Source organism: Rhineura floridana, chromosome 2 (assembly GCF_030035675.1).
Source record: "Rhineura floridana isolate rRhiFlo1 chromosome 2, rRhiFlo1.hap2, whole genome shotgun sequence".
NCBI classification, from domain to species: domain Eukaryota; kingdom Metazoa; phylum Chordata; class Lepidosauria; order Squamata; family Rhineuridae; genus Rhineura; species Rhineura floridana.
In genome coordinates, this window is record NC_084481.1 from 31,486,868 (window position 1) to 31,514,093 (window position 27,226).

The 27,226-nt window shown below is 40.6% G+C and overlaps 1 protein-coding gene across 9 annotated transcripts in view; it reads right to left on the reverse strand.

Annotated features, from left to right (window-relative positions):
- The window catches only part of GULP1 (GULP PTB domain containing engulfment adaptor 1), a 334,104-nt gene that overhangs the window by 83,024 nt on the left and 223,854 nt on the right, over positions 1-27,226 (reverse strand). For all 9 annotated transcript variants that reach the window (XM_061608241.1, XM_061608236.1, XM_061608244.1 and 6 more), the window contains one exon: positions 16,950-17,011. In XM_061608241.1, coding sequence (XP_061464225.1) covers positions 16,950-17,011 — 62 coding nt within the window. The remainder of the gene's footprint in view (positions 1-16,949; positions 17,012-27,226) is intronic.

The window sequence follows — 27,226 nt, forward strand, 5'->3', positions numbered from 1 at the left end:
AAATCTATTGTTTGGAACTCAATGTTATCTCTGAAGAAATTAATGAAGATTCTAGAGATAAAGTTATCAATGGCATGGATTATCTTCTGGACTGGAATGATGTGATGGAGCCCAATATAGAGAAAATCTATGGAATTAACTGCAGCCATGTGACAATGGAAAAACTTTTAAGAGATGACCCAGTGTATTTTGAAAAAAAGAACAGAGACATGATTTTACAGCAGTATTTCAGCAACCTATTCAGAATGGATGGCAAGAAAATATTTGGGATAGAGGTAATTCCCATCAGACTCTTACTATATGACTATGGCTTTGACAGCAAGATTATTATGGAATACTGATAATGGAAGATTGGATATTGAAATTACTGGACTTAACAAGACTACTGAAGATGGAAGATGGAAAATGGAACTAATAGAGATAATAGAACAATGGCTACTGAAATTACTGAACCTAACAGATTCTGATGTGATGGATTAATTGAAATGTTTATTTTGACTATGGTTATGACAATAAGATTATCATAATTAGTAATGAGATGGATTAATCGATATGCTTATCTGGAAAAAAAAATTGATAGATATATTTCTTAAAGAATTGAAACCTCTCTTTGACTTTTTGTGGAAAGAATAAAGTAATGTTTATGAGATTTGATGATTAAGTAAGATAACTACTGGAGGAAAGTGATTTTATAATATGACTTAAGAGACAGGATTGCTATATATTATAGACTTATAACTGATTTGATCTTTGACAAATGGGAAGTCAATATTTTACTCTTTATTTTTTATTTTTGTTTTTTTTTTCTTTTTTTCTTTTTGTTTAATTATTTTTGATTTTGTTTTTTTTTGTCTTTGAATGTTTTATGATTTTGTCTTGTATGTTTTATGAAAATCTGAATAAAAATTATTGAAAAAAAAAAAAAAAGTGACCATAGCCCGAGCTCTAGTTCCATTGTAGTACAAATATTCAACAAAGGCTATGTCCTTGGAATTCAGTGCTCCTGGCAAAACTCTGTTTAGAATATGCAAAAGGTGTAATATGTGCTCTGGCTGTGTCAAAAAGTCCTTAGGGATAATTGACAAAAGCCAGATTTTGTGGGATCATCACTAAATTCCAACCATTTCTCAGGTTAGTATCCAGCTGTGGCTCCATATGATGATGTATGGAGCCCAACTTGGTGTTACAAGGACCACCATTCGTCTTTCCCACGTTAGTGCTGAGTGCATTTGACCATGGGTCCTGCTGCTCTTCCATATTAATTGCCTTGGCTGCTTTATTTTCTATTTGGTGTTCTTTCCCTTTTTCTTCCTGATCTATCTGTTGCCAGATGGCAACATCGTTTAATCCTATTTTATTTTTCCTTAGAAACTTTCTGTGCTGTCTTGTTAGGATCAGGGTTTAATAGTTTACCCAGCCTATCTAGATGTTTTTTCTGGCAGCAATGTACTTTTTTCTCCCGCTTTTTATATTTTTAGTTTCCTTACTTTTGTTTTTTGTATTCTGCTTTTTGGCCCACTTTATTAGAGATATAGTGGAAAAGTCTTTGGGTTTTTTTAGTTGTTGTCCCAGGTTGAATGGCGCTATTTTCAATTTCTTTTATCCGAAATCCCCTCTCTAGAATGTTCTCAGCCAATTTGGTTAGCAATCCATTACATTCTGAGAAAAAGTTTTTAACAAGAGCTAGTTCCTCACAAACACAAAAGGACCATCCTTTAATTTGGGGATTGCCTTCTGCTGTTTCTTCTGTTTGAGTGAGGGTGGATTTATATTTTGGGGTTAGAGTGTTATCAGCAAACTCAAGGATCTGTCTCTGCATAAGATGATTTATCAGCTCCGCTTTGGTTTTATCTCATGGCTCGGCAGTGTCCATCTGTTGCAAATTCTTTATGGTGGACATGTATTCTGCTAAGGACAACTCTAAAGCTAGATCTATCAATGGTGTAGTAAATGTGGGCTCTTGTATAGTTCCTTTAAAGTCCACTGACCAGTCCAGCACAGAGTGCATAGGTGATAATACATCCTGCATTGACTTACATGGCTCACTGTCATTCTCCTTCTCCTCCTCCTGCTTGATGAACTGAGTGATTTTAATTTGCCTTTTCCGTGTTTCAGAGGGACTATTCTGTAGACTGGGAGTAATTTCCAGGTCTCTGCACTTTTTCCTGGTAAGCATCATATTCCACCTCCCCCCTGAAAAAGTTGTAATTGCAACGAACGACTGGAATCTCTCCAGAAAAACCAAGATAAATTATAAATCCAAATTTCAGGTTAGGGGAGGGAGCAGTTACATCAAGGCATCAGTAAAATAGATAGCCAATGATCCAACTCTGCTTGTCCCACCATAAACTGCAGCATTCCTTTTTGAATAGGGGCTTCGGCAGCAACCTCCCTCTTCTGAAGGCTTTCAAGGAAATACAGAAAACACCAAGCCTCTGGGTTCTCACCTCCCTGCCAAGCTGAATTGCAGAGCCTAATATTCACTCAGAGCAGAGAAACATTCAGCCAAAAACAAAAAACAAAGAAAAAGAAAACTCTTCCATACTCCAGCTGCTTCAAAGCTGAAAGCTGAAGGCAGGGTGAATAGGCTACAGAGAAAAATCAAAAGCTGCAGCAGCAGGGAATTCGAAGAGGAAATTACTGGAGCATAGCAACAGTAAACTGCATCTGACCGGCCATCTTACACGCTGCAGCTTATAATGCCATTACAATGTTTATACTTTTCTAATTATACGTAGTCAAAAAAGTTTAAATTCTCCTGGGCTGTTGAAAAAGGCAGTTTATTTGTCTAATTGATAGCCTGTTTTGAAAACCTTCCCAATATGAAGCTTTAATCCTGTTCTCAGTTTTTTGGGAGTAAAGCTGCAATGCTAATCCCACATACCTGGGAGTAAACCTCACTGAATTCAGTAGGACTTACTTTTGAGTACACATGGTTAGGATTGTGCTGAAAATCAATGGGACTTTTGAGTAAACATAGCAAAGATTGTGTTTTAAATTTTTCTCTTGCCCTCCGATCTTTTTCTAAAAGCAATTAGGCAGAGCTTACTTAGGTGCCACTGCTTTTATTTGGTAGGAAACTAATACCATTTTTTTTAAAAAAATGTTCTGCAATAGCCAACTGGTTTTGACAATAATATGGGGTGTATGTATTTTTACATCTCCAGTGTGTCTGTATATGGAATATTTCCAACAACCCTATGAGGTAGGGTTGGAACCCAAGGCAGCTCAAAAGAAATAAATCCATTTAAAATCCAATAAACATAAAACAAGTATAAAACAGGACATTCCTGGTAGGCAGGGCATTCCACGCAAGGGGTTGCCAACCCTGCTTTGGAATGGATATCTTTGCAGAGAATCCCTAGTCAAGCCTTACCAACAGCACAATTCTAACCATATTTACCCAGAAGTAAGTCCTGATGAGTTCTGTAGAGCTTAATCCCTTAGTAAATGTGTTTAGTATTGCAGCCTCCATGGGCATCCATCTTTACTCCTGAGTGCTCCCATCTAACATCTCCACAACACTAGGCTCCCTTTCCTATAATGGCCCTCTGGTGACTGGCCTGGCCTGAGGGCATTTAAAACCTTCTTGCCAGAACAAGTAAACTAGATTAAATGTTCTGTACCCAGGCTCCCTAAGCACATGAGAAGGAATGATCCCATCACTTCAGCTGGAGCTGGGAACACCCTCATTTAGCTAAGATTTCTATCTCAATTTCACAATACCTGATGGAACACCTCTCCCGATACGAACCCACCCGTACACTACATTCAAGATCAAAGGCCCTCCTCCGGGTGCCTACTCCGAGGGAAGCTCGGAGAATGGCAACAAGGGAGAGGGCCTTCTCAGTGGTGGCCCCCAAAGTATGGAATGATCAGATTGATGAGGTGCGTCTGGCGCCAACACTGTTATCTTTTGGGCGCCAGGTCAAGACTTTCCTCTTCTCCCAGGCATTTTAGCATGTGTTCTGTATTTTTAAATTGTGTTTTAAATTCTTTTTTAAAAGATGTATTTTAAATTGTATTTGTTTTTAGTTATTGTAAACCGCCCAGAGAGCTTCGGCTATGGGGCGGTATACAAGTTTAATAAATAAAAATAAATAAAAAAAATAAAACCAGAGACTTTTGTTTTGTTTTGAGTGGTGTGCTCCAAGCAACTGTGATTGATATGCTTAATGACATCACTAGGGCCCACCCCTGTGACATCACAAGGGCCCACCCTATGACATCACTTGGGCCCACCCCATGACATCACTTGGGCCCTCCCTGGAAATCACAGGGTTTGGGATGCTTCTGACCTGGCAATCCTAGTTACATGAGTTCTAAATGGAACTCCAGGCAGCAGTCTGGCTGCTGTATTTTGGACCAGTTGAAGTTTCCAAGTCGTCTTGAAGGACAGTATTGAAGGGATTGTTTGGTAACTTTTTGAGGAGGGCAGGGAGGGGAAATTAAAACAAAAATCAAAGGAGATTTTAAGCCATCCCTCCACCACTCCCATGGTGAAATGGAAAAGCAGAATCCTCTGATGTCAGGAGAATCTGGTAGTTATAAGAGAGGAAGCGATGTAGCAAATTTCCAGTGTGTGTTGGAAGAGGGAAGAATTAACAGAGAATATGGGGGGAGCATGGATTCTGCCCAATTCAGAATAGTTGTGGATCATATTTTTATGTAATGATTTTCCATGGCTATTTTTGGGACAGGATTTTTTTTAAAAAAAATAATCCAAGTCTAAAATATTGATATCAATAATTTTACCAATATTTTATTGATATTTCCTTCAATTTATCACCACTTCATTTAAAAACAGATATTTTCTTTAAAAATATTGATATTAATCTCAACTTTTTTCCTGAAGGGGAAAAAATGGAATGGTAAAAGTATCGGCTGGCAGACAAAGAACAAGTTCAAATTGATACCAGTCTGTTAGGTTGACAGAATGATTTTGAACTAGGCCAATGGATGGATGGCTAGATCTTGTCATCTAAGAGCCTTTGGAAAGCAATCATACTTTCCAGAACAGCTTGTAAATCAGACAAGTAGAGCTAGACTGTTTATAAAGCCTTTTTAAAAGTCCTTAAAGTGGACCAATTCCATGCATACTAATAATGGATTGTAATATTTATGTAATAAATCATATTTAGCATGTGTTTTTAAATTGCTTTTTAAAAATGTTTTTTTTTTAAAGTTGTATATTTGTTTTTAATGTTTTTAATTGTTGTAAATCGCCCAGAGAGCTTCAGCTATGGGGCGGTATATAAATGCAAATAATAATAATAGTAATGATGATGATGATGACGATGATGATGATGATAGGATTTCTCCTATACCAGCAACCAAAGAGGCAATTATTGGATATTAAGCACCCTCAGATTGTTCTTCTCGGCTTCAAGGTATATCTCCATCTGTGAGTGCTATTCTTTCCCTACATGTCACCTTAACACAGCATCATGCTATTACAATTTTGTTCCTTTCACATCTCATGATAGTATAAACTAGCGTGAATATATTACACAAATATTTTTGATTTTTTAAAGCATTTTTAGCTTTCATTTACATTTTTCTTTTTTTAAGGAACATACATGCCCCCCAAATAGCAGGCCTCTCCTAACTTTCAGCTTCTCATTTTTTTGACAGTAAAAATGGATGGATCATAAAATGTTCTCCTGGAAGTTTGAGGATATACTGTATTATGACAATATGCTGAGAAAGCTTTTGTGCCGATGGCTACATCTTTTGTGAATTACTGAAAAGCTAATTTATCATAAACTTCCTATGAATGATTAAACAGTAACATAGGGCTGCCGGACACTCTCCCAGTTTATCAGCAGGAAGGGCACCTGAAGCAGTCTGTTTGTTCACCCTGGAATATCAGTTACATTAACATGACTCAGTTCTTTACTGGGCCATCACTCACTGCTGGTTTCCTAACTTTCATGTATTGATTTATGTACTTTACATTTCTTCATTTATGTCCAAAATTAAGCTCATTGCCTTTAGTTGAGGAATACACTATGACCTGTATTTAAAGCACCCCTTATCATAAATTAGTCAAGCAGCACCTTCACATCCTTGAATCAAATAACACTTTCAGTTTGCTTAGATCTCATTTGATTTTTAATTCTCCTCATTTCTCAGCCAGAGGTCCCCTTATTGTTCCCGCTTCCAACTCAATTACTATTACTGGCAAATATCTTAGTAATCTATCTACCATACCATTATTGCTGTGTTATCTCACACTTTTAGTTTATTTTCCCGTAAACCCAAGAGATGAAATTCCTTTAACATTACATTACTTCAACGCTTAGTCGTCAAAGCAACTTTTCTTATGATTTCTCACTTTATAACAATCAGTGCTGCAGAACTTGAAAATGTTCTCAGTACTTCATCATCATGTTATTTATAAAGCCTATTATAAGCAAATGGCCTTGCTTGCCTTTCTTAATATTGCACCCTTTCCCAAGCTGGGGTCCCCCAGGTGTTTTGGATTACATCTCCATCATCCCCAGCTAGCATGGTCATGCTGGCTGGGGCTGATGGTAGCTAAGTCCAAAACATTGCCTCTTCCATAGCTGCCACACCCTGGGCTGACATCTTCATTGAGCTATCCACTACAACCCCAAGGTCTCGTTACTGGTCAGTCACCATCAGTTCAGATCCCATTAGAGTATATGTGAAATTATATTTTCTTGCCCCAATATGCATCACTTTACACTTGTTCACTATTGCATTTGCTATTTTAATGTCCATATACCCAGTATGAAGAGGTTTTTTTGGACCTCTATGCTATCCCTTTTTGTTTTACCTGTATTGGACAATTTGGTATCATCAGGAAATTTGGCTACTTTACTACTTATCCTTAACTGTATCATTTATGAACAAGTTAAAAATCACAGGTTTCAAAACTGATCCTTGGGGTACTCCACTTTCTACATCCCTTCACTGGGAGATCTGTCAATTTATTCCTACTCTGTTTCCTGCTCTTTAACAAGTTACTGATCCATAAGAGGACCTCTCTCCTTAATCCATGACTTTTGAAGTTACTTAGGAGTCTTTGGTGAGGTGCTTTATCAAAAGCTTTTTGAAAGTCTAATTATATACAGTATATGTTGGCTAGATCACTCAGAAGTGGGACTGCAATATCTTGTGGAACGCCTCTCCCGCTATGAACCTACCCGGTCACTTCGCTCAGCATCTAAGGCCCTCCTCCGGGTACCAACCCATCGAGAAGCCCGGAGGACAGTTACTCGATCTAGGGCCTTTTCTGTAGTGGCCCCCGAACTGTGGAACAGCCTCCCCGAAGAAGTACACCTGGCGCCTACGCTTCTATCTTTTCGGCGCCAGGTTAAGACCTGGCTATGCTCCCAGGCATTTTAAGCGTTTATGTTATAATTTAATTTTTTAATTTTTTCTTTTTTTCTTTAGTTGCTGCTTGTGTTTATTGTTTGTTGTCTGATTTTATTGTTGATATTTTGTATTTTAACCTTTTTGTACACCGCCCAGAGAGCCACTTGCTATGGGTGGTCTATAAATGAAACAAGTAATAATAATAAAAAAATAAATAAGTAAGCCCACTGAGTTCAGGTAAGTGGATTATGGCCTCAGTCTTTCCCCACCATTTTGAGGGAGCAACCACTAGATTCTTGCTATAGAACATTTTCCCCCAATGTAGTGTGATGTATGTGATCTCCCCACTATAAGAATTGTGACACAGAAGGGATGTCTCTTGGTAGTTTTGTATTAATGCAAGCTTAGTCAATGTGGTGCCCTCTAGATGCTATAGTTGAGCAATTCCTATCAGCCCCAGCCAGCAGGGATAATGGAAGTTGGAAGCCAACAACATTTGGAGGGCATGAGTTTGGCTACCCCTCTATAAATGCAATCCTTAATGGATTCAGGAAAGGACATGCTACTTTTTTTGCAGTGAGAGATTTTTGTTTTAAATATCCCAAACAGTACCAGCTCTAAGACCCACCTCTTCTTCCTCTTAACTGCAAAGACTCCCCAGTAGCCCGAAACACATTCACAGTGCATCTCAGGATACACATGCTATGGTTTATGTTGGTGGGGAAGTTAAGAAAGGTGAATGCATCTGTAACTGCATTTATTACCTTGAAGGGGGCTGGGCTTCCATCAATATTGAATCATATTTTTGATTCTAATCTTTCCAAGCATTATGTTATAATGCTACAAATAAGAGTGTAGGTGAAATTTCTTTACGTTTCATGCAAATTATTTATTTATTAAATTTTTATCCCACCCTTCTTCCCAGAAGGAGCCCAGGGTGGCAAATTATGCAATGTTTTCCCTCCATTTTAAGTCTTCTGCATTCAACCACACTACTCTGTTAAGTCTCCAGTGAGCAGAGATTCATGAAACCTGAAGAGATGTGAAGGGTAACAAATGCCTAGATTACATGGCACCACCTCAGGCTGGATCCATGCAATGGCAATAATTAATAGGGTAATCCCTAATAAGCTCACTAGAGGCTTAACTCATCTCCAAGGCAAATTAATGGTTGTTAGCTTTATTATAGTTAGAACAGAGCCAGGCTTAAAAGGGCCCACAAAGCAACAGTGTAAAACTTTTAAGAAGTGACAATTTTATAAATTTGTGATCATTGTGTATCTTTTTCTTGTTCTATGTAGCATCTTATTAGAATCCACAATACCTGCTGAAAGGGATTTCACCAACACTTCAGGAGTTCTACTCATTTTTTCTCCACTGCACAGTGGCGCAGAGTGGTAAGCAGCGGTAATGCAGCCGAAGCTCTGCTCACGGCCGGAGTTCAATTCCAACGGAAGGAGGAAGTCGAATCTCCGGTAAAAGGGGTCGAGGTCCACTCAGCCTTCCATCCATCCGTGGTCGGTAAAATGAGTACCCGGCATACACTGGGGGGTAAAAAAAGGCCGGGGAAGGAACTGGCAATCCCACCCCATATATACGGTCTGCCTAGTAAACGTTGCAAGACATCACCCTAAGAGTCGGAAACAACTTGCACTACAAGTGCGCGGACACCTTTACCTTTACTGTTGCACCACACCACACTTCCTACTTTACTCAGCTTATTCTACTAAAATAATTAAACATATTTCCTCAATGGTTTATTGTTCTAAATAGCAAATGCATGAGTGTCTATCACAGAGAATTTTTGTGAGATATTATCAGATTTATGCATTTAGGGTGTAATCCTATGCACAGTTATCTGGGAGTAAGCCCCATTAAACAATATAAAATTGAAATGTTAATAGGTACAGTAGTTTTCTTAATGCATGCGCTGTACTAAAATGACAGTGGCCATTCCATCAGGCTGCCTCAAAGGAAGAGATGGGATGCAGGACACATCTCATCAGCTCTGCTGAAAGAGTAGCTCCATCAGGTTTCCTCTCCTTTAACTGTCACCTGGCAGTGGCCATTCCATCAGGCTGCCTCAGTGAGAGAGATGAGAAACAGGGTTCATTCCAGCAATTTTTTTCAAAAGACCAACTCCATCACGCACTTCCTACCCTTAAACTGATTTTATTACACTGGTCTTTATAAGTACTACTACTGAAGAACTGTTATCTCAGTTTGCCTTTTCTCTGTTGCCTACCTGTCCCCTTTCCCTTGTGTGTCATGTAAGTTTGTGGGCAGGGACTGTATTGTTTTAACTGATTGTATGTAAGCCATTCTGTGACCCTTTTTGGCTGAAGAGGAGGCTATAAACACTCTAAATAAATTTTTAAAAATGTATCCAGTATTGCAGCATACCACTCAGTTGCACCTGTATGGCTAGAAGGTGATCATCTTTCTTCCGTATGTTACAGATCTAACAACTTGGGAAGTATATTCTGAGTTTTGAACTGTTTTATGTGCTGAACAAATTCTGTTTGTTATCTCATATACAAATGTGTTTTCTGGATGGTAGGGACATAAATATTTGTGTACAATTAAGGCTTCAGAATACTGAGTTGATTCCACCACAGTAGTTTGTTCAAGATAAGCAACTATGTCAAAACCCATTTCATTTGATAAATGTAAATATCGGCTTTGTTCTATGTGTGTCATTGGTATTTGCTTCATGGAAACAGGCAAAACACTCCCTTTATTTATTATTTGATCTCCCCCCACCTTTCACCAGGAGGTCCCACAACAAGTTACAATAACAATTTGTTTATTATTTTTAATAAATACAATAAATACAATTTAAATTTAAAAAATACAGTATTAGAATTCTTCCACCCACAGCCAGCCTTGCTCTTATGGATGAGTGGCTGGAAGGCACAGTGCTTCCAGATAATGGAAGTTGGTTTCTCCTTCAGCAGGCCAGTGCTTGCCCCAGCAGTCCTTTTCATGCTGTTCTCACTGCTGCTACTTCTGCTGCTGCCACTGCCCAACCCTCCTCAGAGGTGGATGACTCTGTTCAGCATGCAGAGGTATAACTGGTTGAAAGCCAGCAGCCCCAAGGCTTTCTCACCTTCTCTTGCCTCACCTTATTTGCATTCTTATTTATTCATTATTTATTTATTACATTTATACACCACCTTTCTTCCAAGGAACTCAAAGTGGTATACATGGTTGTTCACTTTCCATTTTATCATCACAACAACCCTGTGACATAGGTTAGGCTGACATTCAGTGCGCTTCACAGCTGTGTGGGGATTCGAATCCTGGTCTTCCAGGTCATAGTCCAACCTTCTAACCATTACACGGCATTGGCTCTCTTCAGCTGTAGTTACTGAGTTCTTTTTGCCTCTTTCAGTCAGAACAGAAAATAGGTACAGTAGGGCCACACTCACACGGCGGGTTACGTTCCAGACCCCCACCTAAAAGTGAAACCCGCCAAAAAGCGGAATTCTGTCAATAAAATGGTGTCCACCGCCTGAAAAATGCTGTAAAAGCAGAACAAGTGCCGTATGAGTGGGGCTTACTCTAATTGAAAGCCGCCGTATTAGCGGAACACCGAAAAGTGGGCCGCCGAAAAGCAGGGCCCTACTGTACAGTTTCCCCCTCCCTCCCCAAGGTGAATCTTGAGTGGTAAGAATTAAATATATGTTTCTGTTTCCATGGGAAAAAATTGTTTTCATATTGTTTTACCTTTTAAGATTGTGTTTTAAATTGTTTTTAAAATATGTGTTTATATTGTGTATTTGTTTTTGGTGTTTTTGATTGCTGTAAACCGCCCAGAGAGCTTCGGCTATGGGGCGGTATACAAGTGCAATAAATAAATAAATACACACACAGCTATGTAATTATGTCTCTCTGTGTGTGTGTGTGTTAAGAGTGTATGTATGGGTCTGGCCCTGTCCATTGCTGGAATGCAACCTCAAACAGCTTCTCATAGGGTTAATGTAGCCCCCACCCAAAAAAGGTTCCCCACTCATCAATTAAAATACTATGAAAAAAATTGGTAGATTTTAAGTATTTTCTGGATACCAAAGGATACAGGTATGGCTAATTCATAATGTTACAGCTGGTAGTTTGCGGGCTAATGGATAGTTCCACAAATGGTTGAGACAGTGGAGAATAAAGCAGTCAAGCACACAACTAAGCAGGCAGAGAAGTGGCTAAGCAGCTCCATCTATGCTCTGAGTAAAAGCCAGGTCAATGTCAGTAGCCTTGTAGAGGCCAACTGGGATTGTCTTGAATCCTTGTGACTCCTCATTCCTGCTGGGCTGGAATCGGCAGTACCATCCTCCAACCATCTGCAGAGATCAAGCCAGCAGTTCTTCCTGCCAGAGTTCCAGGGTCAGGACTCTTTTATTTTTTTCTTCTTCTTGGACTGGAATGTTATTTTATTATATTCCTAATTTACAAAGTTGTTTGAATACTATTTTGTATAGTACAGTTACAAGAGAAGTGTTCTATTAAAAAGGATGATGGGGTGTTTTTTTATAGAGTAGCCTTAGGAAAGCAGATGAATAACAGTCGCATTATTGATTTCAATGAGATAATTAAATAGATGCCTAACAGTACTTAGGTTGGATTATGCCCAATAGTTGGAACCAATATACCACAGTAAAAATATTTATCTGCACAGCAGTTCACAGGCCATGTAATTCAGTATAGCAAACTTGGTGTTAAAGGATCTCTGCCAATTTACAGCAACTGAATATCTGCCCCTTAGCTATCTTATTGTGGCTGCAACAGGAAATAATCCCCACTGGGGGGCTGAGGAGGGATGAGCTTTAAAAGCTATCTGTATTTGATTTTTAAAAATCTTATAAATGTAGTCTTAGTAAGATTCCATAACATAAAACAATGCTTTTATGGCTCATCTCAGCAGAGTTGCAGTCTAAAATGTCATAAAATTATAATTAAATTCTAAACTTGACATTGACTCGTAAATCAAAGAAATCAAAACAGTAATCTCTGTTCAGCATCTTTCCTTAACTGAAGTACTACAAATGTTTTTATTTCAAAATCCACAACAAATGTTTCAGAATACAAGGTGAAGTCTGAATACTATTTGAACTAATGAGTAAACATGAAAATCCCATTAGAAATTTTAACCTACTATCCTGTCTTGCATATATAGTCTTACTACTGAAAAATAAATGATCTTGAAAGATAACCATTTCTTTATGGCTTTCTTCTGAATGAGAACATATAGCACTTTGGGGAGACTCAAGTTGAGCAAAATATTATTTAAAAATCAAGCACTGATTGTTAAGGTTTTTCAGTAGAACCCTGATTTCAATTATTCTGTTAAACATCACAGAATTTGGAAAGGAGGATTAAAGGAACAACTTCCTACCTTTACCATCTTTGCAAAAGAAGCTGCCAGATCAGCTGCATCTGAGTTATTCATGCCTCCTGCAGCTCTCAAAACACATCTTTATTCCAGCTGCATGGTTACTATACCATACAACTGTAGACCCAACTAGACATGATATGTAAGATCTGCTGTTAAGATCTCTGTCTTTACCTTGAATAATGAATAGCCCCCAGGTGAATGCTCTGAAGACCTGGTAAGTGGAGCTTATGTAGAGGCAGTTGAGCTTTTTCTTCTCATGCCCTTTCTTCCCATGCAAATACCCCCTTCTATTTTGGTACTATTAGTTCTGCTGGGGGGTGGGGAGGCAGGTATGCATCTATGTCTGCCTTTTCTTCCAGTGGCTCTAATAGCAGCCTTGAGAGGAGTGTGTATGTAACATGCGGGAAGAGCGGGTTTCAAAACTCTCTACCACAGTTCATCATCCATGGTCTTCAAAGCAGCCAACTGGGGCCACTTAGTATAATAAATACTGTGGAATATCTATCACTTCACTTCTAGTGTGACCCACAGAAATGACTCTGAGAAAAGGCAGTGAATTTTCCATCAGAAAGAATGTTACTTTATAAATCAAAATCCAGTATCTCCAACACACCAGAAGCACCACAGAATGTACCCATTGTGAGGTGGTACTGTTTGGACTGTAGTGGAGGAAAATCTATTGAATGCTCTTTCCTATAAAATACTCCTTACAAATAAGAGATCTGCAACTTAGGGAAAGGGATCATCTAGAATGTTCTCCTCGACAAACCAGTTATGAACGTGTAGGGAGAGCATTTAAATGTGTGATTTCACATATTACATTTGAAATGATATAGCTGAGCCCCGCAAGAGGTACACCATGTGCAATATCTGGTCATCTGCTTTCTGAATAATATATTTTGGTAACAGATAAATTCTACAATTAATGCTGTTCTTATGGACCCATCTTCACTTCATCATAGTCCAGTACCTATGTCAAAGGATTAATAACTATATTGTTAAAGTCAGATCTGAATTTCAAGTACCAGATGTCTTTTTTTCCTGCCCGTAACTAATTTTATACAAACTGACAGTACAAACTTGTATCACGTCCAGAAAACCAGACAAATATCAGCAGACTTTGTTGGATAAACTCTTGGCAATTCCAAACCTGCTGGTTGATCATATAAGCACTGGTTACAAATTAGCCCTAGATTTACTGCATTGGTTACAAATCAGCCCCAGATTTACTGCACAGATGCCCACTAAAATCCATGGGCACCCATAATAACTGCATACTAGAGACTACAGGCAACACAGTTTTCACTCTTGATCTTCTTCTAGACTTGCACTACTGCTAATTTCAGTGGCATTTTCTTGTTTCTACATATTTTGTTTTCTGTGATATCCTTTCCAAGATAATTCAGCCAACATCTGCTTTGAGTATAGTTGGAAGCTGGCTGATTTAAACTAGTTATTCTGAGCCTTAAGCCATAATCAACACTCAAAGAGGGAGATGGCCACTATTTTGGAAGTGCTGCACAATTTCTTTCACTATCTAGCTCATGAGCAACTGACAATTCCTACTTTGTCATTGGCAACAAGAGATATTGTACAATCAAGTGACCCAATTTCTTGCATTCATGAGGCAGCAACACCTAGGGCAGAAAACATAGCTGCCTGAGAGTTTCCTTGTGTGTATGTGTTTTTATTTAAAAACTCAATTTCTAGTTGTTAGGAGTAGTGTTGGTGAATTCAGTCTAATTCAGAATTAGTCTGAATTTGGAGATAGTTGAGAATTAGAAGTTAAACCAATTTTATGTATAATCAAGGCCTCTATGCCACCCCATGTGGTGTTGGAGAAGAGCTTTGCAGATACCATGGACTGCGAAAAAGACAAATAATTGGGTGTTAGAACAAATTAAACCAGAACTGTCACTAGAAACTAAAATGATGAAACTGAGGTTATCAAAGTTTGGACACATAATGAGAAGACATGATTCATTAGAAAAGATAATAATGCTGGGGAAAACAGCAGGGAGTAGAAAAAAAGGCCAAATAAGAGATGGATTGATTCCATAGAGGAAGCCACAGACCTGAACTTACAAGATCTGAACAGGGTGGTTCATGACAGATGCTCTTGGAGGTCACTGACTCATAGGGTCACCATATGTTGTAGTCGACTTGGAGGCACATAACAACAACAAATGCCACCCCACCACCAAGCCTTCCTGCTATGACCTAACTGAGAGGCCTCCCTCACTTCCACTGACAAAGTATGCCTCAGCTTCAGGGCCAAAACACTATTCAGGGTGTCTAAACCTGATCAGTTATGGATCCAAGGAGAAGGCCAGTCTGATAAAATCCAGTGTTTTATGACCTGTCTTCCCAATTAAAATTTGATCTCATCACTGTTTAGGAACATTTGAAATCATGATGACAACACCTAGTGAAACACCTTAGAAAACAGAAAGGAGACATGAGGAACGCTTCCTAGCGGACAGGGCCTGAGGCTTCCATGCCCTATGCAGCTTATTGCTTCAGTGATCCCTTCAAGTCACTCTCCCAGTCTCCACTGTCACAGTTCTTAGGGAGGGGGAAAACTTGATCTTGGAAGCAGATTAAGCTATGCGGAACAATTAGATGAATGTGCTTAGTTGCATGTTTTTCTGATCAAATTTTTGATTCAGCCCCCACCCCCAAAGACAACAGGATCAGTTACGAATTTTATCCCAGGAAAACTAATGTGTCACAAAACATGGTGCCAGTTACATAGCTCTTATATCAGATTGAGTATAACAGTCTTGCTCCTCATCCCTCACTTGCTTCTCTTTATTTAGCAATGGACAAACACTTCTAGGCTTGATTTGGATTGGAGAAAAAGTGGAGAATGTTTGTGGGGTGAAAACTCTTTCCCAACTCCCTGAGCTACCACTGCAGCAGCAGCCAGACAAAAAGAAATTTCTACAATGTGTAAGGATGAATGAAATATTGGGGATTTTGAATCTTTGATTCATCTCAGTGAACCAAGGTTTGGAAGCCTGCAACAGCAAGGAATCCTGGGAAACAGCCTCTCTATGAACTCTGCATAGCTACATATCTTAGAAGCCTCAGCATATAGACATCCTGACTCGCATGAAAATTTGGGGGGTAATGTTTCCCAGGAAGAAGTGGTCCTTACAAACAAAGAAATAGTCTGCATAGTGTTTATGAATCTTAACCTTTAGAAGGAGACAGGATAGTGATTATCTGAAATATCAGGACTTTACAGTGGGGAGATGGCAGTCATTATCTGGGAATTTATTTGGGAATGGTTTCTGGAAAAAAACTAGATTCCTTCACCAGTAACCCTAAATCCTTTTATTGTTTTTACCTGTCATGTCCACCTCTCTGCTCATGTTTGTATTGGGGGTTAGTTTAATTAGAAAAAGTATAAAACTCGAGGGGTTTGAAGGGGTTGTCAGTTCCTCTTCTGGAGGGCTCCCACAGATGCCTTACTTACTTAACAACACCCCCCAGCACCATCAGGACAAACACAGATCTTCAGAGCTAAGGATTTGGGTGAGATCTTTCAAATCTAGTGCAGTTTACACGAGGGCAGAGCATTGGTTCATAGGGCTAGATACGAAAGTCTCTCTCTTAGCCTTAAACTCACAGCAACTCTCCAGGAAAGGTATACACAACTCTTGAGCTCCTTTCTTTTCTTTTCTTCTCTCTGTGGGTGAGCTTGACTTGGAAGTGTACATAGGGTTTAGTCTCTACTTTAGTCTATCTCATGCTATAGAACGAACGAATGAGTAATAGTTAGAACGCTCCTTGCTATTATTTGTAATTGTGAACTGCAATATTTCCCCCCATTTCTCCTCTTAATAAAATCAACCTTTATTTTACTTTCTGTGTGCGTTATGGGTTAAAGGTAGAGCTATACATGTTTTAGGGATGATGTGCAGGTTGTCTCCAGCAAAAGGTCTCACCACCCTCGCAACAGAGGAACTTGAATTTCTAGTGAGCTATGAGGAAGCCCAAGGTCTATTTGTAACAAATGAGCCAAACAACAACTGAAGGACATAATGCTTAAGGTTAAACACTTTGCCAAGTTTTGTGTTCTGTTGCATTTCAGATTAAGTCACTTTCAATTCTGCAGAACAAGCAGCAATTTTTATTTAAAAAAATGGGCATTTAGACAATTGCCAGCTGTCAGGTAGACAGAAATAAGCTAAGCAAGCAGACTGCTCACCTTTGCATTGTAGGGAATATAGTGCTTTGATAAAGCTTCAGGAGTATGCATCCATGTTTTGTCTGTGAAAGAAAAAATATACATAATTTAGCCTTACTTGTTGCTTATGAACCTTCTGAACAGGCATCCATCATTCTTAATCTAGTCCTTGTTTCTACTGCAGTTTTAAATATTTTTCCCTAACAGCAAAAACATAATCACAATAGGATTATCACACATGTATAGCAATCACATATGAACTCCTTGTGTTGGCACAAAGGAAGTAAGGTTGGCTAGCTACCCTAGGAACTGATGTAGCCATGCAATGACATAGCGCTTTTGAGTGTTCATAGAGATTTACATACACTTTCTAAGTAAGTCTTACAACAGGGGTTGCTAATGTGGCACCCATGGGTAACAGAGAGCTCGACAGCTAGAGATGGGCAAATCTGTCAGTTTTGGGACTCTAAGTTTCTCATTTTCCCAGTCTTAAATTCAGTTCTGCACATTTCTGCAGCAATTTGCAGTTTTTAAAACAAACCCTCATGAAAATTCTCTAGAATTTTAGTGTGAATGTCTCCTAATAAACACGTTTGTAGATAGTTTTGACTCATGTACACATTTTTGCATGCCACTTCTCATCATATAATGCAGTTTTGCACATTACTTTCACTCATATATTCATTTTAATGTACACTTTCCCCTACTATATGGATTTTAAGAAACATTATTTGGTTGGTGAACTGCATTGCAAAATTTGAATGAGTGAATTTCAAAGGATGGCTGTGTTTGGTTCTCATATTGTTTCGGACAGTGCAAATTTGATAAATTCAGCTTTAAATGTGAACTGAATCGAAATTCTTGCCCATCCTTATCGACAGTATGTCTTCAACAGTGCCTCCTATGGCACCTGTGAAAAGTCTCAGTATATATTCTTTCAAAGCCCACATCGCGCTACCTCTCCTACATTGAACATGCCACACATTCCATTGGATGTCAGGACTGAACTCCTACCTTCTCTTCTGTTCTAACAAAGGAGAGGTGCAAATAACTTCTTTGTGAGTGCTGTGGTGGCTGATGTAGGTGCCTTTTTCTGTTGATGAGGGGCGGGCTAACAAGGGGAATATTTACACCATTTTGTGGTCCTTTTTCTTTTTCTGCTCTTTTAGATACGGCAGCCATTTCATGTTATTCCAGCCATTTAGTGATTGACATCCACAATACTTTCTCAAAATTCCAAATGTGCCCACTGGTAAACTGTGTGTTACAACAACCCCATAAGCTAGGACATTATTATTCTCACGTCACAGATGAGAGGTGAGATGGATCTTAGTGTGTTTTGCATACCATAATGAAAACCTCAAAAGTATTCTACACTTGCCTAGGTACATGCCCAGCTTTATTTGTCAAGTTTAGGTAGAACAGCTGCTATTGCACTAATCAGGTGTGGAGAACCTTTGTCCCTCCAGATGTTGCAGAACTACAACTCCCATCAGCCCCAGCAAGCATAGCCAATGACGGTCCTGCCCATTTGGTAGGGGCGGGTTTGCCTACACCCTATTTCTAGGAAGGCTCGGGAAGGTTCCAGAAATTGTGTAAGAGGTCATTTTATTATTATTAAATAAATAAATACATGAATTCATTTTAATATTTATAGATATGTATTTAGATTCCCCCGTTCCTTTTGATTTTTTCGCGTAGGAGGGGTGAGTAGCTTGGAAGGGGGGGGTGTCTGCTTGTTTTGATTTCTTAAATTCTTTATTATATATGGAATGATTTTATCATTATTATATGACTAGATACTTTGATAATATATAAATTAATTTTAAAATCTTTATAGATATATGCATAATCATATATAGATATATGAAGCTTATTCTGGCGGGTAGCATTGCGGATGTAGGTTTTAGATTGATCTTCATTGTTGCTTATCCCCATATCATTTATTTTATATACTTAGTTCTGTTTGTATTCCTGCATGCATGTTTTGTATTTTAAAATGATGTTCTCGATCATGTAGCTTCATAATTTGTTGCATTTCTTATGCATGGAGGAAAAGTATATAGATGCTTCTACAATAGCGTCTCTAAAGGGCAATAGTTTATTTTAAGGTGAGTATAGAAAAATCCCACATCTCATATTTCTTTAGCGGTTTTTTAAAAAAATATGTGAATAGGTGTGATTCCGAGAAAGGTAATCTATGCTATGTAAGCTTATAGGAAATGCTCTGCAGCCAGGTGAACTCATTGTTGTGGCATTCTGAGCCAAGCAGAAAGGAAATGCCCTACAGCCAGGTAAACTCATAGTTGTGGCTTTCTGGGAGCCAATATGTTTAAGGTTAATATATATCTTTCCTGTAGTTTTAAATGCTTTGTTTTATCCCTGAAGTATCTAAAATGAAACGTTATGCTTAATTTGAGATTGACAGTTTATTGGTCCTTGATTAAAGTGCTCCTCTAGCATTAGGTAAATCTTTATTATGACGCTTTTCCACGGAATTTTAAATCAATTTAACTTTATTCCACAAATGTGAATTGTATACTGCTTGTTTCACAAGATACAGGTACCCTCTTCAATCGCATCTATTTCATGGCAGTCTCGTGTACACTGGGCGCTGCTACCAATTTTCTTCAGCGGCCGTTCTTTCTTCAAAGAACAGAGGACTTCCTCCTGTAGCCTGAACTGCAGGTAAGTTTTGATACAGGCTGTAGTTGATAATTTGGTGTCAATTCAGGAGTTTGGGCGTGCCAAATAATGGCTGGCTGCCTTTAGGTGCCTGGGGGCTCACTATAGAATTTATTTTCTTGGATTATCTTCCTACAGTGCCAGCGGTACATATGTGGCCTTCTGCCCTTCAGATCTGCATGATACGTTCAGTGCAGCACTTGGCTATGGTTATGGGGTAAATCCCCAGAACCTCAACGCTATTTGAGCTATGCGCTTTGTGCATGCGTTTATTCTGCAAAGTATAATACAATATCTATTCATCACTTGGTATGTCTGGGTTTACGTGCAGTCAGGAACCCATTTTATGAATATCATAAAGGGGTTGGTTACATTTCACTCTAATGCCACCTGATCTTATGAGGCCATTTCCCCCCCCCCCAATGAACGAATGATGTACACCTTGTTGCAGTTTATTATCTACTAAAGAGGGCAGGACGTTACCATTGGGAATATATCTTGCCTCCTTTCTGCCTTTGTCATTAATTTTCTGGCCAAGTGCATTAGGGAACCCATTTCATGAAAACCAAAGGGTGTTAGTTGCATTCCACCCTGAGACCGCCTGGTCCTATGTGGCCATTTGCCCCGGATGTGCTATCGATACTCCTGCCTTCGATGATTCTTAGTTTCCCCCCCCTTACAGGACAGTTGTCCTGGGTGGGGGCCTTAATAATATTTTCAGTGAGCCTTTTGCCCTGGAAAAATTAGCTTTCTGGGCAAGTCATTGTAAAATTTGAGCCCTGCGCTTATATTGCCGTGCTGTTTGTTTTTTTTAGCGCATATGCTTAATATGGACCAGTGGGCTAGTGACTGAGTGGTTAAGCTGAGGGGCTGCCCATCGCCCACTCTGTCTCTGGTTTCCCTCGGATAGAGCTTTTTCTCTGTTAGGCCAGTGGGCCAGTACTATCTTTTCATATTCATTAATGGCTACGTATTGATTTAATTTTGATTATTGCTATGTTGTTCGTATGGCCATTATGTTTAGAGGTTGCATTTCTTTCATACAGGAGCGGCTGCGACAACTGCCCTAGCGGGCATGCGTTCTGGAAGTATTCTGATATTTATGCTATATTCAAAAGGGCAAAATTAATTCTGTCATAATTATCGCTTGACACTCTCTGCGCTGGCCTTTAATCCAAGGCAAGAGGAATGCAGGATCATTCTGTAGATTTAGGGTCAGAAAGGTCCTTGAGGGTTGGTTGTGTTCCGCTCCCAAGGCCACTGACCGGAGGAGGCTAATCACACCCAATTCCTCCTTCAGATCCTGCCTTTATTTAGGTCAATGTGCTCATCTCTGTATGAGTCGCACCTGTTCGCCGCAGTAACTCTGACGATGTTCTATGGTGCTTTTCGCCCTAGTGAAGTATTGGTTTCCTCAAAGCGCGATGTGTCCTGTAGTGCTTTATGCTGGCGATTGCACGTTAGGTGCAGATTTAATGAGGTTTTCCTTAAATGTCTTTAAGACTGATCAATGGGGCCGTGGCAGTTCTGTATCTTTATTTAGTTGCCAGGTACCTGAACTATGCCCAGTTTCCGCTATGCGGCAATTTTTGTGTGTGTGTGTGTGTGTGTGTGCTTCAGGCCAGCGGGCCAGCGTTATCTCTTATACATGCAGATAGTTCTGCCCTGACTCAGTTTCAATTTTGAGCCGTTGTTCGGCGGGCCTTGTTGGCCAGTGGTTGCGATGCTGGAGTCTTTGGGCTGCATTCCTTTCACATTGGAGTAGCTACGGCCGCTGCCCTCGTGGGCATGAGCATCGAGGATGTCCAGACGATTGGCAGGTGGCGTTCTTCAGCTATAACTTCTGCCCTTGCTCCCCGCTCTCAGAGGGCATACCAGCGTGCCTTGGGAACGTTCAGGCCATGCCAGTAGTGCTTTGCCTCCTGTATGGCCTATCCCTGTTTCACATTTGCTGCAGTTTAAGTTATATCTGAAAGGGCAATCTCATTCTGTTTCTACCATCGCCGGACACCTCTCTGCGCTGGCCTTTATTTCCAAGGCAAGAGGATTGCAGGATCATTCTGTAGATTTTAGGGTCAGAAAGGTCCTTCAGGGTTGGTCGTGTTCCGCTCACAGGCCTGCTGACCGAAGGAGGCCAATCACGCCCGATGTACTCCTTCAGATCCTGCCTTTATTTAGGTCTCTGTGCTCATCTCAGTATGAGTCGCACCTGTTCGCTGCAGTAACACTGACGATGTTCTATGGTGCTTTTCGCCCTAGCGAAGTATTGGCTTCCTCAAAGCGTGATGTGTCCTACCGAGCCTTTTGCTTTGGCGATTGCACGCTAGGTGCAGAGATAGTTAGGCTTTCCCTTCGAGTCTCTAAGACTGATCAAAAGGGCCGTGGCAGTATTATTTCATTGAGAGTTTGCCAGGTCCCTGAATTGTGCCCAGTGGCTGCAGTGCGTTTATTTCTGTCAATGAGGCCAGCGGGCCAGCGTTACCTCTTTATACATGCGGATGGTTCTGCCCTGACTCAATTTCAATTTTGGGCCGTTGTTCGGTGGGCCTTGTTGGCCAGTGGTCGCGATGCTGGAGTCTATGGGCTGCATTCCTTTCGGATTGGGGCGGCTATGGCCGCCGCCCTCGTGGGCATGAGCGTTCAGGACATTCAGGCGATTGGAAGGTGGCGTTCTTCCGCTTTCAAGTCTTATGTCAGGTATTGATTCTGATGTATTGTTTTTTCTTTTCTTAGGTGTGCTGAGCCTTCCTGTGCCTGCGAGGGTCGTCATGTGTGGCCACTCTATTTTATTTTGGGCACATCGGAGAGCCTTCTCTATGCTTGCTGGGACACAGCTGCAGCTTTCCGCTAGAGTAATGGTTGGCTGGGAGGCTCAGAGGGGCATGCTTTGGGATGCGCTCATGCCTTTGGTGTGTCGCCTTATGGCATCGTTTAACCGGCCACATGTGTTGGTGGTTCATTTAGGGGAAAACGACTTGGTGCAACGGCCAGGTATGGATCTGCTGCTTAGGATCACCCAGGATTTTAATCCTCTCATCCAGTCATACCCAGACCTTGTTATAGTGTGGTCCGACATGCTGGTGCGACGTGTTTGGAGGGGTGCAATGCACCCCAACAGGATCGACAGATCCAGAAAATGGGTAAATAGGAAAGTTAGGAGTTTAGTTTTGTCATTGGGTGGGGCATATATTCCTCATGACAGAATCCGTTTTCATGCACCGCATCTGTTTCGAGATGATGGTGTCCATCTTTCGGATATTGGGTGTGATTTGCTATTGGAGGATTTTAGGTTGGGTTTGGGGGCTTTGTTTTCTTTGGGTTGAGGGGACCAAGCTTCAGCTGATCCCCTCTTGTGGTGTTGGATTCGGGCAGGTGAGGTAATTGGGGTTAAAAATGGAGGTGGATGAGGCATTTGGGTAAAGGGCACTCCCTGGTGAAACATCAAGGCGTAATGCCTGGTGTGGATCCGGGGGGTGTCCACGTGGGACCGGTTTGTGCATCATGGTGAACGCCTGTACGGTGGAGCCAGGATGAGGAGGTTGGAACCACAAACCTGACTCCGATTGCAAGGAGGGAGAAGTTTTCCCACATCCTTGTCTGGGGAGTTGCAGTACGATGTGACTGACTTGCCTCCTGGTTTGGAGGGTCTAGACCCTCATAGATAGGTTGAGCCTCACCTGCCCGAAGGATTTGAGATTATTAATTGGCGGATTGGAATTTGATTGATTATGTGTTATATTTTAATAAATATAACATTTCAACCATACATGTGTCACGAGTCTTCCTTGGTGTGTTGGCAATGGCCATGGATGATGAGAGATGTAGTTCAGCAACATTTGGAAGGCCAAAATTTCCCCACACCTGCACTACATGGAAAATACTGGTTGCTGCTATGCTTTAAGGGAGTGAAGGGAAGGAAGTAGCCAGGTGGCTAAAAACACAAACAATAATTGCTGAAACCAAGCACTTGCTGACACTGAAATATGCTATAGAAGAAGCTAATTTCTTTAGGTATTATTTATTTATTACATTTATATACCGCCCCATAGCCAAAGCTCTCTGGGTGGTTTACAGAGGCCATTCCTAAACCTCAAGTATATAACAAAAGCAACCCCTACAAAACAGAATAAAATGCTTCCAAATTCACTAGGATTTCTCAATTTAACCACGAGCCCTGGAAACCAGCCCAGATAGTCTTACAATGCTTCAGAAGGATGTTTTGGGATGGGACCTTGAAAAGTTCACACTAAGAGGGTATTCTTCATGCCTTTGCTTCTGAACCTGAACTACAAACAATACTATTAAGAGGTCATGTACAGAGTGGTTTTCAGATATTGCAGTGGGACACATGGAAGGAAGTGATCTCTGAGATACATTGGGCCAAAGATGTTATACTGGGAACATGGAACAGTCAGTGGAGACATGATGTTCAGAAACCTGAAGCAGTCCTACATCAGCCCCAAGAGGGTGTGGCTGTTGGGAGGAGTAAAGGCCTTATGATTATAGCATCAACATCAACTGCACTCATACGGAGTTCTGGTTGGTCAGGAGCAGCCATCCACAGTCTCAGACACTGTTATAAAGACAGGAATCTCTTGCAGTGTCTCCATCAAAGAGCACTCTGGGGTCCTACTTCTATCAGGTGGCAAGAACCTTTGCTTCATCCAAGGTGAAGAGTAAAGCCTTTGGGTTTAATAGGGAAAGGAAAACCAACTTTCAGGGAGGTGAGTCAAGCTGGCATACATTGTGCTGGAGCAAGAGAAACCGGTGTAAAGTTCCATCATATCCAATTGTCATTCAGGAGCTTCTGGGTTGGCTGAATGCTGGCTCAGCCAGGAGGTGTACGCAGGGACCAGAAAGTAAAAGCCTGCTCTCCTAAATACCCCTACCGGGGTATAAGCCCTCTCCATTGACCTGTATTGCAATTATTTTCTTAGACCAACCTTTCTCCTGGTGTAACTTTTGTGTGGATTGGGACCTGCAGGAGTGTTCTGAACAAGAGTTGGATGTGGCCTATGACCCCTCACTTCAGCCCCTCCCCTGATACCCCCCTAACAAGCCCCTTTTTCAGGCTTTAAGCTGGCTCCACCTGTGCCAGTCTTGGCTGTGCCAGGCTGAGGGGCTTATGCCAGTGTAGCTTAGCTGCAGATCAGCTGCATCCAACTGCCCTCTGCCTGGCATAAATGCAAGTTGCATTGCACCTTCAATCCTGTAAAACATATTTCAGTACTGAACATTAACAGATTGTCTCAGACAATGGTGGTATTAATTTTAAAACTCTTTATACTTTCCATTGATGCTGTACATATTTTCTTCTTCACAATTTTTCTTCTTAATTATTATTCTATTTGAGAAATCTACACTATTTTTTCCTGGCCTGCTTATTATACAACTGCATGAGTTAACTGCTTTATGAAATAAATTCCCATTCTGTCCCCAACGTAATTATATTTTTAAAAGTTGTTTAATAGATATCTTAAAATAAGGGAACAAATCCCTCTAGACAGCAGGGGTGGGGAGACAAAGAAAAGAGTTTATATTAAATAGCTGTGAATATTTACCTGATGACCACCTGCCCCTATATTGATCTGTAAGATCATCTGAACCATTTGGAGGAAATTCCACTCATGGTTACACATTCTACAAAGTATCATAGGGTGGTGACCCCCCCCTCCCAAAAGCCATTTCCCACTATTGCCTCAGTACTATGGAATGCCCTTCCCTCTGCCATATGTGAAGCAACAGGTTTAGACTTACGGATCCAATCCTCCCCTGCAGAGGTGGTGGACAGATTAAGATGGTCCACCCCTGGAGACTTATGGAATCCACTGAATTCCGGAATGCCCTGCGTGAGTTCCCAGTAGATAGAGCAGGTGACCCTGCTGAAGCCCCTGTCACACTGTGGAACAGCAAGGTGGATTGGGCTCTTGACACACTGCCCCTGAGCACCTTCCCAGGCATTGTGGAGCCCAGTCTGCACCTTGGTGCACCAGGGAATTAAGGGCAATGAAACAGGCTGGAAGATGGCTACAGCACAAGTGGAGAAAGACATGCTGTGAGGCTGATTGGAAATGAGTAAAACATCACAACCGTGCCTACTGGGTTGTGGTGAGGACAGCAAAGAAGGCCCACTTCTTTGCCACCATCACATCCTTTTAAACAAGCGATTAGAATGGGAAAGAGAAGAATCTATCATAGCTGAGGCTCAGGCGGGATTTAGAGAAGGATCTAGCACAATTGATATATCTTGCAACAACTCATAGGGAAAGTCAAAAAAGGGCCGCTCACGTCGCTTTATTTAGCGTTTGTTGATTTCGCGGCAGCTTTTGACTCGATAGATTGTTCCCTTCTTTGGAAAAAACTAGACAAAGCCGGTATAGATAAGAGATTGCTTTGGCTTATCCAGTTGCTTCATCAAGATACCTTTATAAAAATTTGCATCGGTCTAAATGGCTCACTGTCTCAAAAGATCCCGGTCTCAAGAGGAGTCAAACAAGGATGCATTTTGGCGCCCTTCCTCTTTAATTTTTTCATTAATGACATTGTGTCTATTATGACCTCACCAGCTTTTTTCCCGCCACGAATTAAAGATAGGAAAATTCCAGCTCTCTTATATGCTGATGACCTTGTTTTGATATCTCAAAACAAGATTGGAATTAAATGCATGTTGCTTGCTCTTCTAGAATTTAGCAACCAACACAGACTGCATATTAACTACGCTAAATCAAAAATAATGATATGTGGGCAAAACAGCAGAGCCAAACATGCCTGGTACCTAAATGGTTACCATTTAGAACAGGTAAATACTTTTAAATACCTAGGTATCCATATCAACAATAACCTGAATTGGTCTCATCAATTAACACATATAAAAACTCTGGCAACTAAGATAATAGGCCAATTGAAAAAAAATTTCTATTCTAGGGGAGGGCAATTAATAAGACCCTTCCTTAAACTTTATGCTACAAAATTCATTCCGTCAATTTTATATGGTGCTGAAATTTGGGGCCCAGCCTTACGTCATGCCCTAGAACAGATTCAAAATTCTTTATTTAAGCAAATACTAGGGTTACCTAAGGCCATCCCTGCAGCCCATATCAGAGAAGAACTTAGTGTCCCTTCTCTAAAGGCTAGATCAGACTTGGTATTTCTCAGGTATCAAAAGAAACTTATTACATCCAACTCCCGATCCATGATTGGACTCTGCCGGGAGGAACAGTTGCAAAACGGACCCTGGGAGAAGAAATTTTCAAGCGTAGTGAAAACTTATGATTTAACGGAAAATCTCCTTAGAAACCTGGATCCGAGAGCATTGAGCAATCATATTTTTGGACACGAGGCGCAACGTGACAAAGCAGTTATTTCTATAGCCCCATTCTCCCTATGGTTTCCACGTATTAAATCCAGCCATGAATGGCCACCCTATTTAGACATTCTAACTAAAGCCACTTTCCGTAGAGCATTTACTGAATTAAGATTTCAGGTCATGCCCTCTGCCTACCTAAGTGGAAGATACCTCGGTATTCCTTATGCAGAACGACTATGTCCCGCAGGGTGTAAGGCTCCCGAGGACCTAATCCACTACATGTTAGCTTGTCCCCTATTTGATGGCC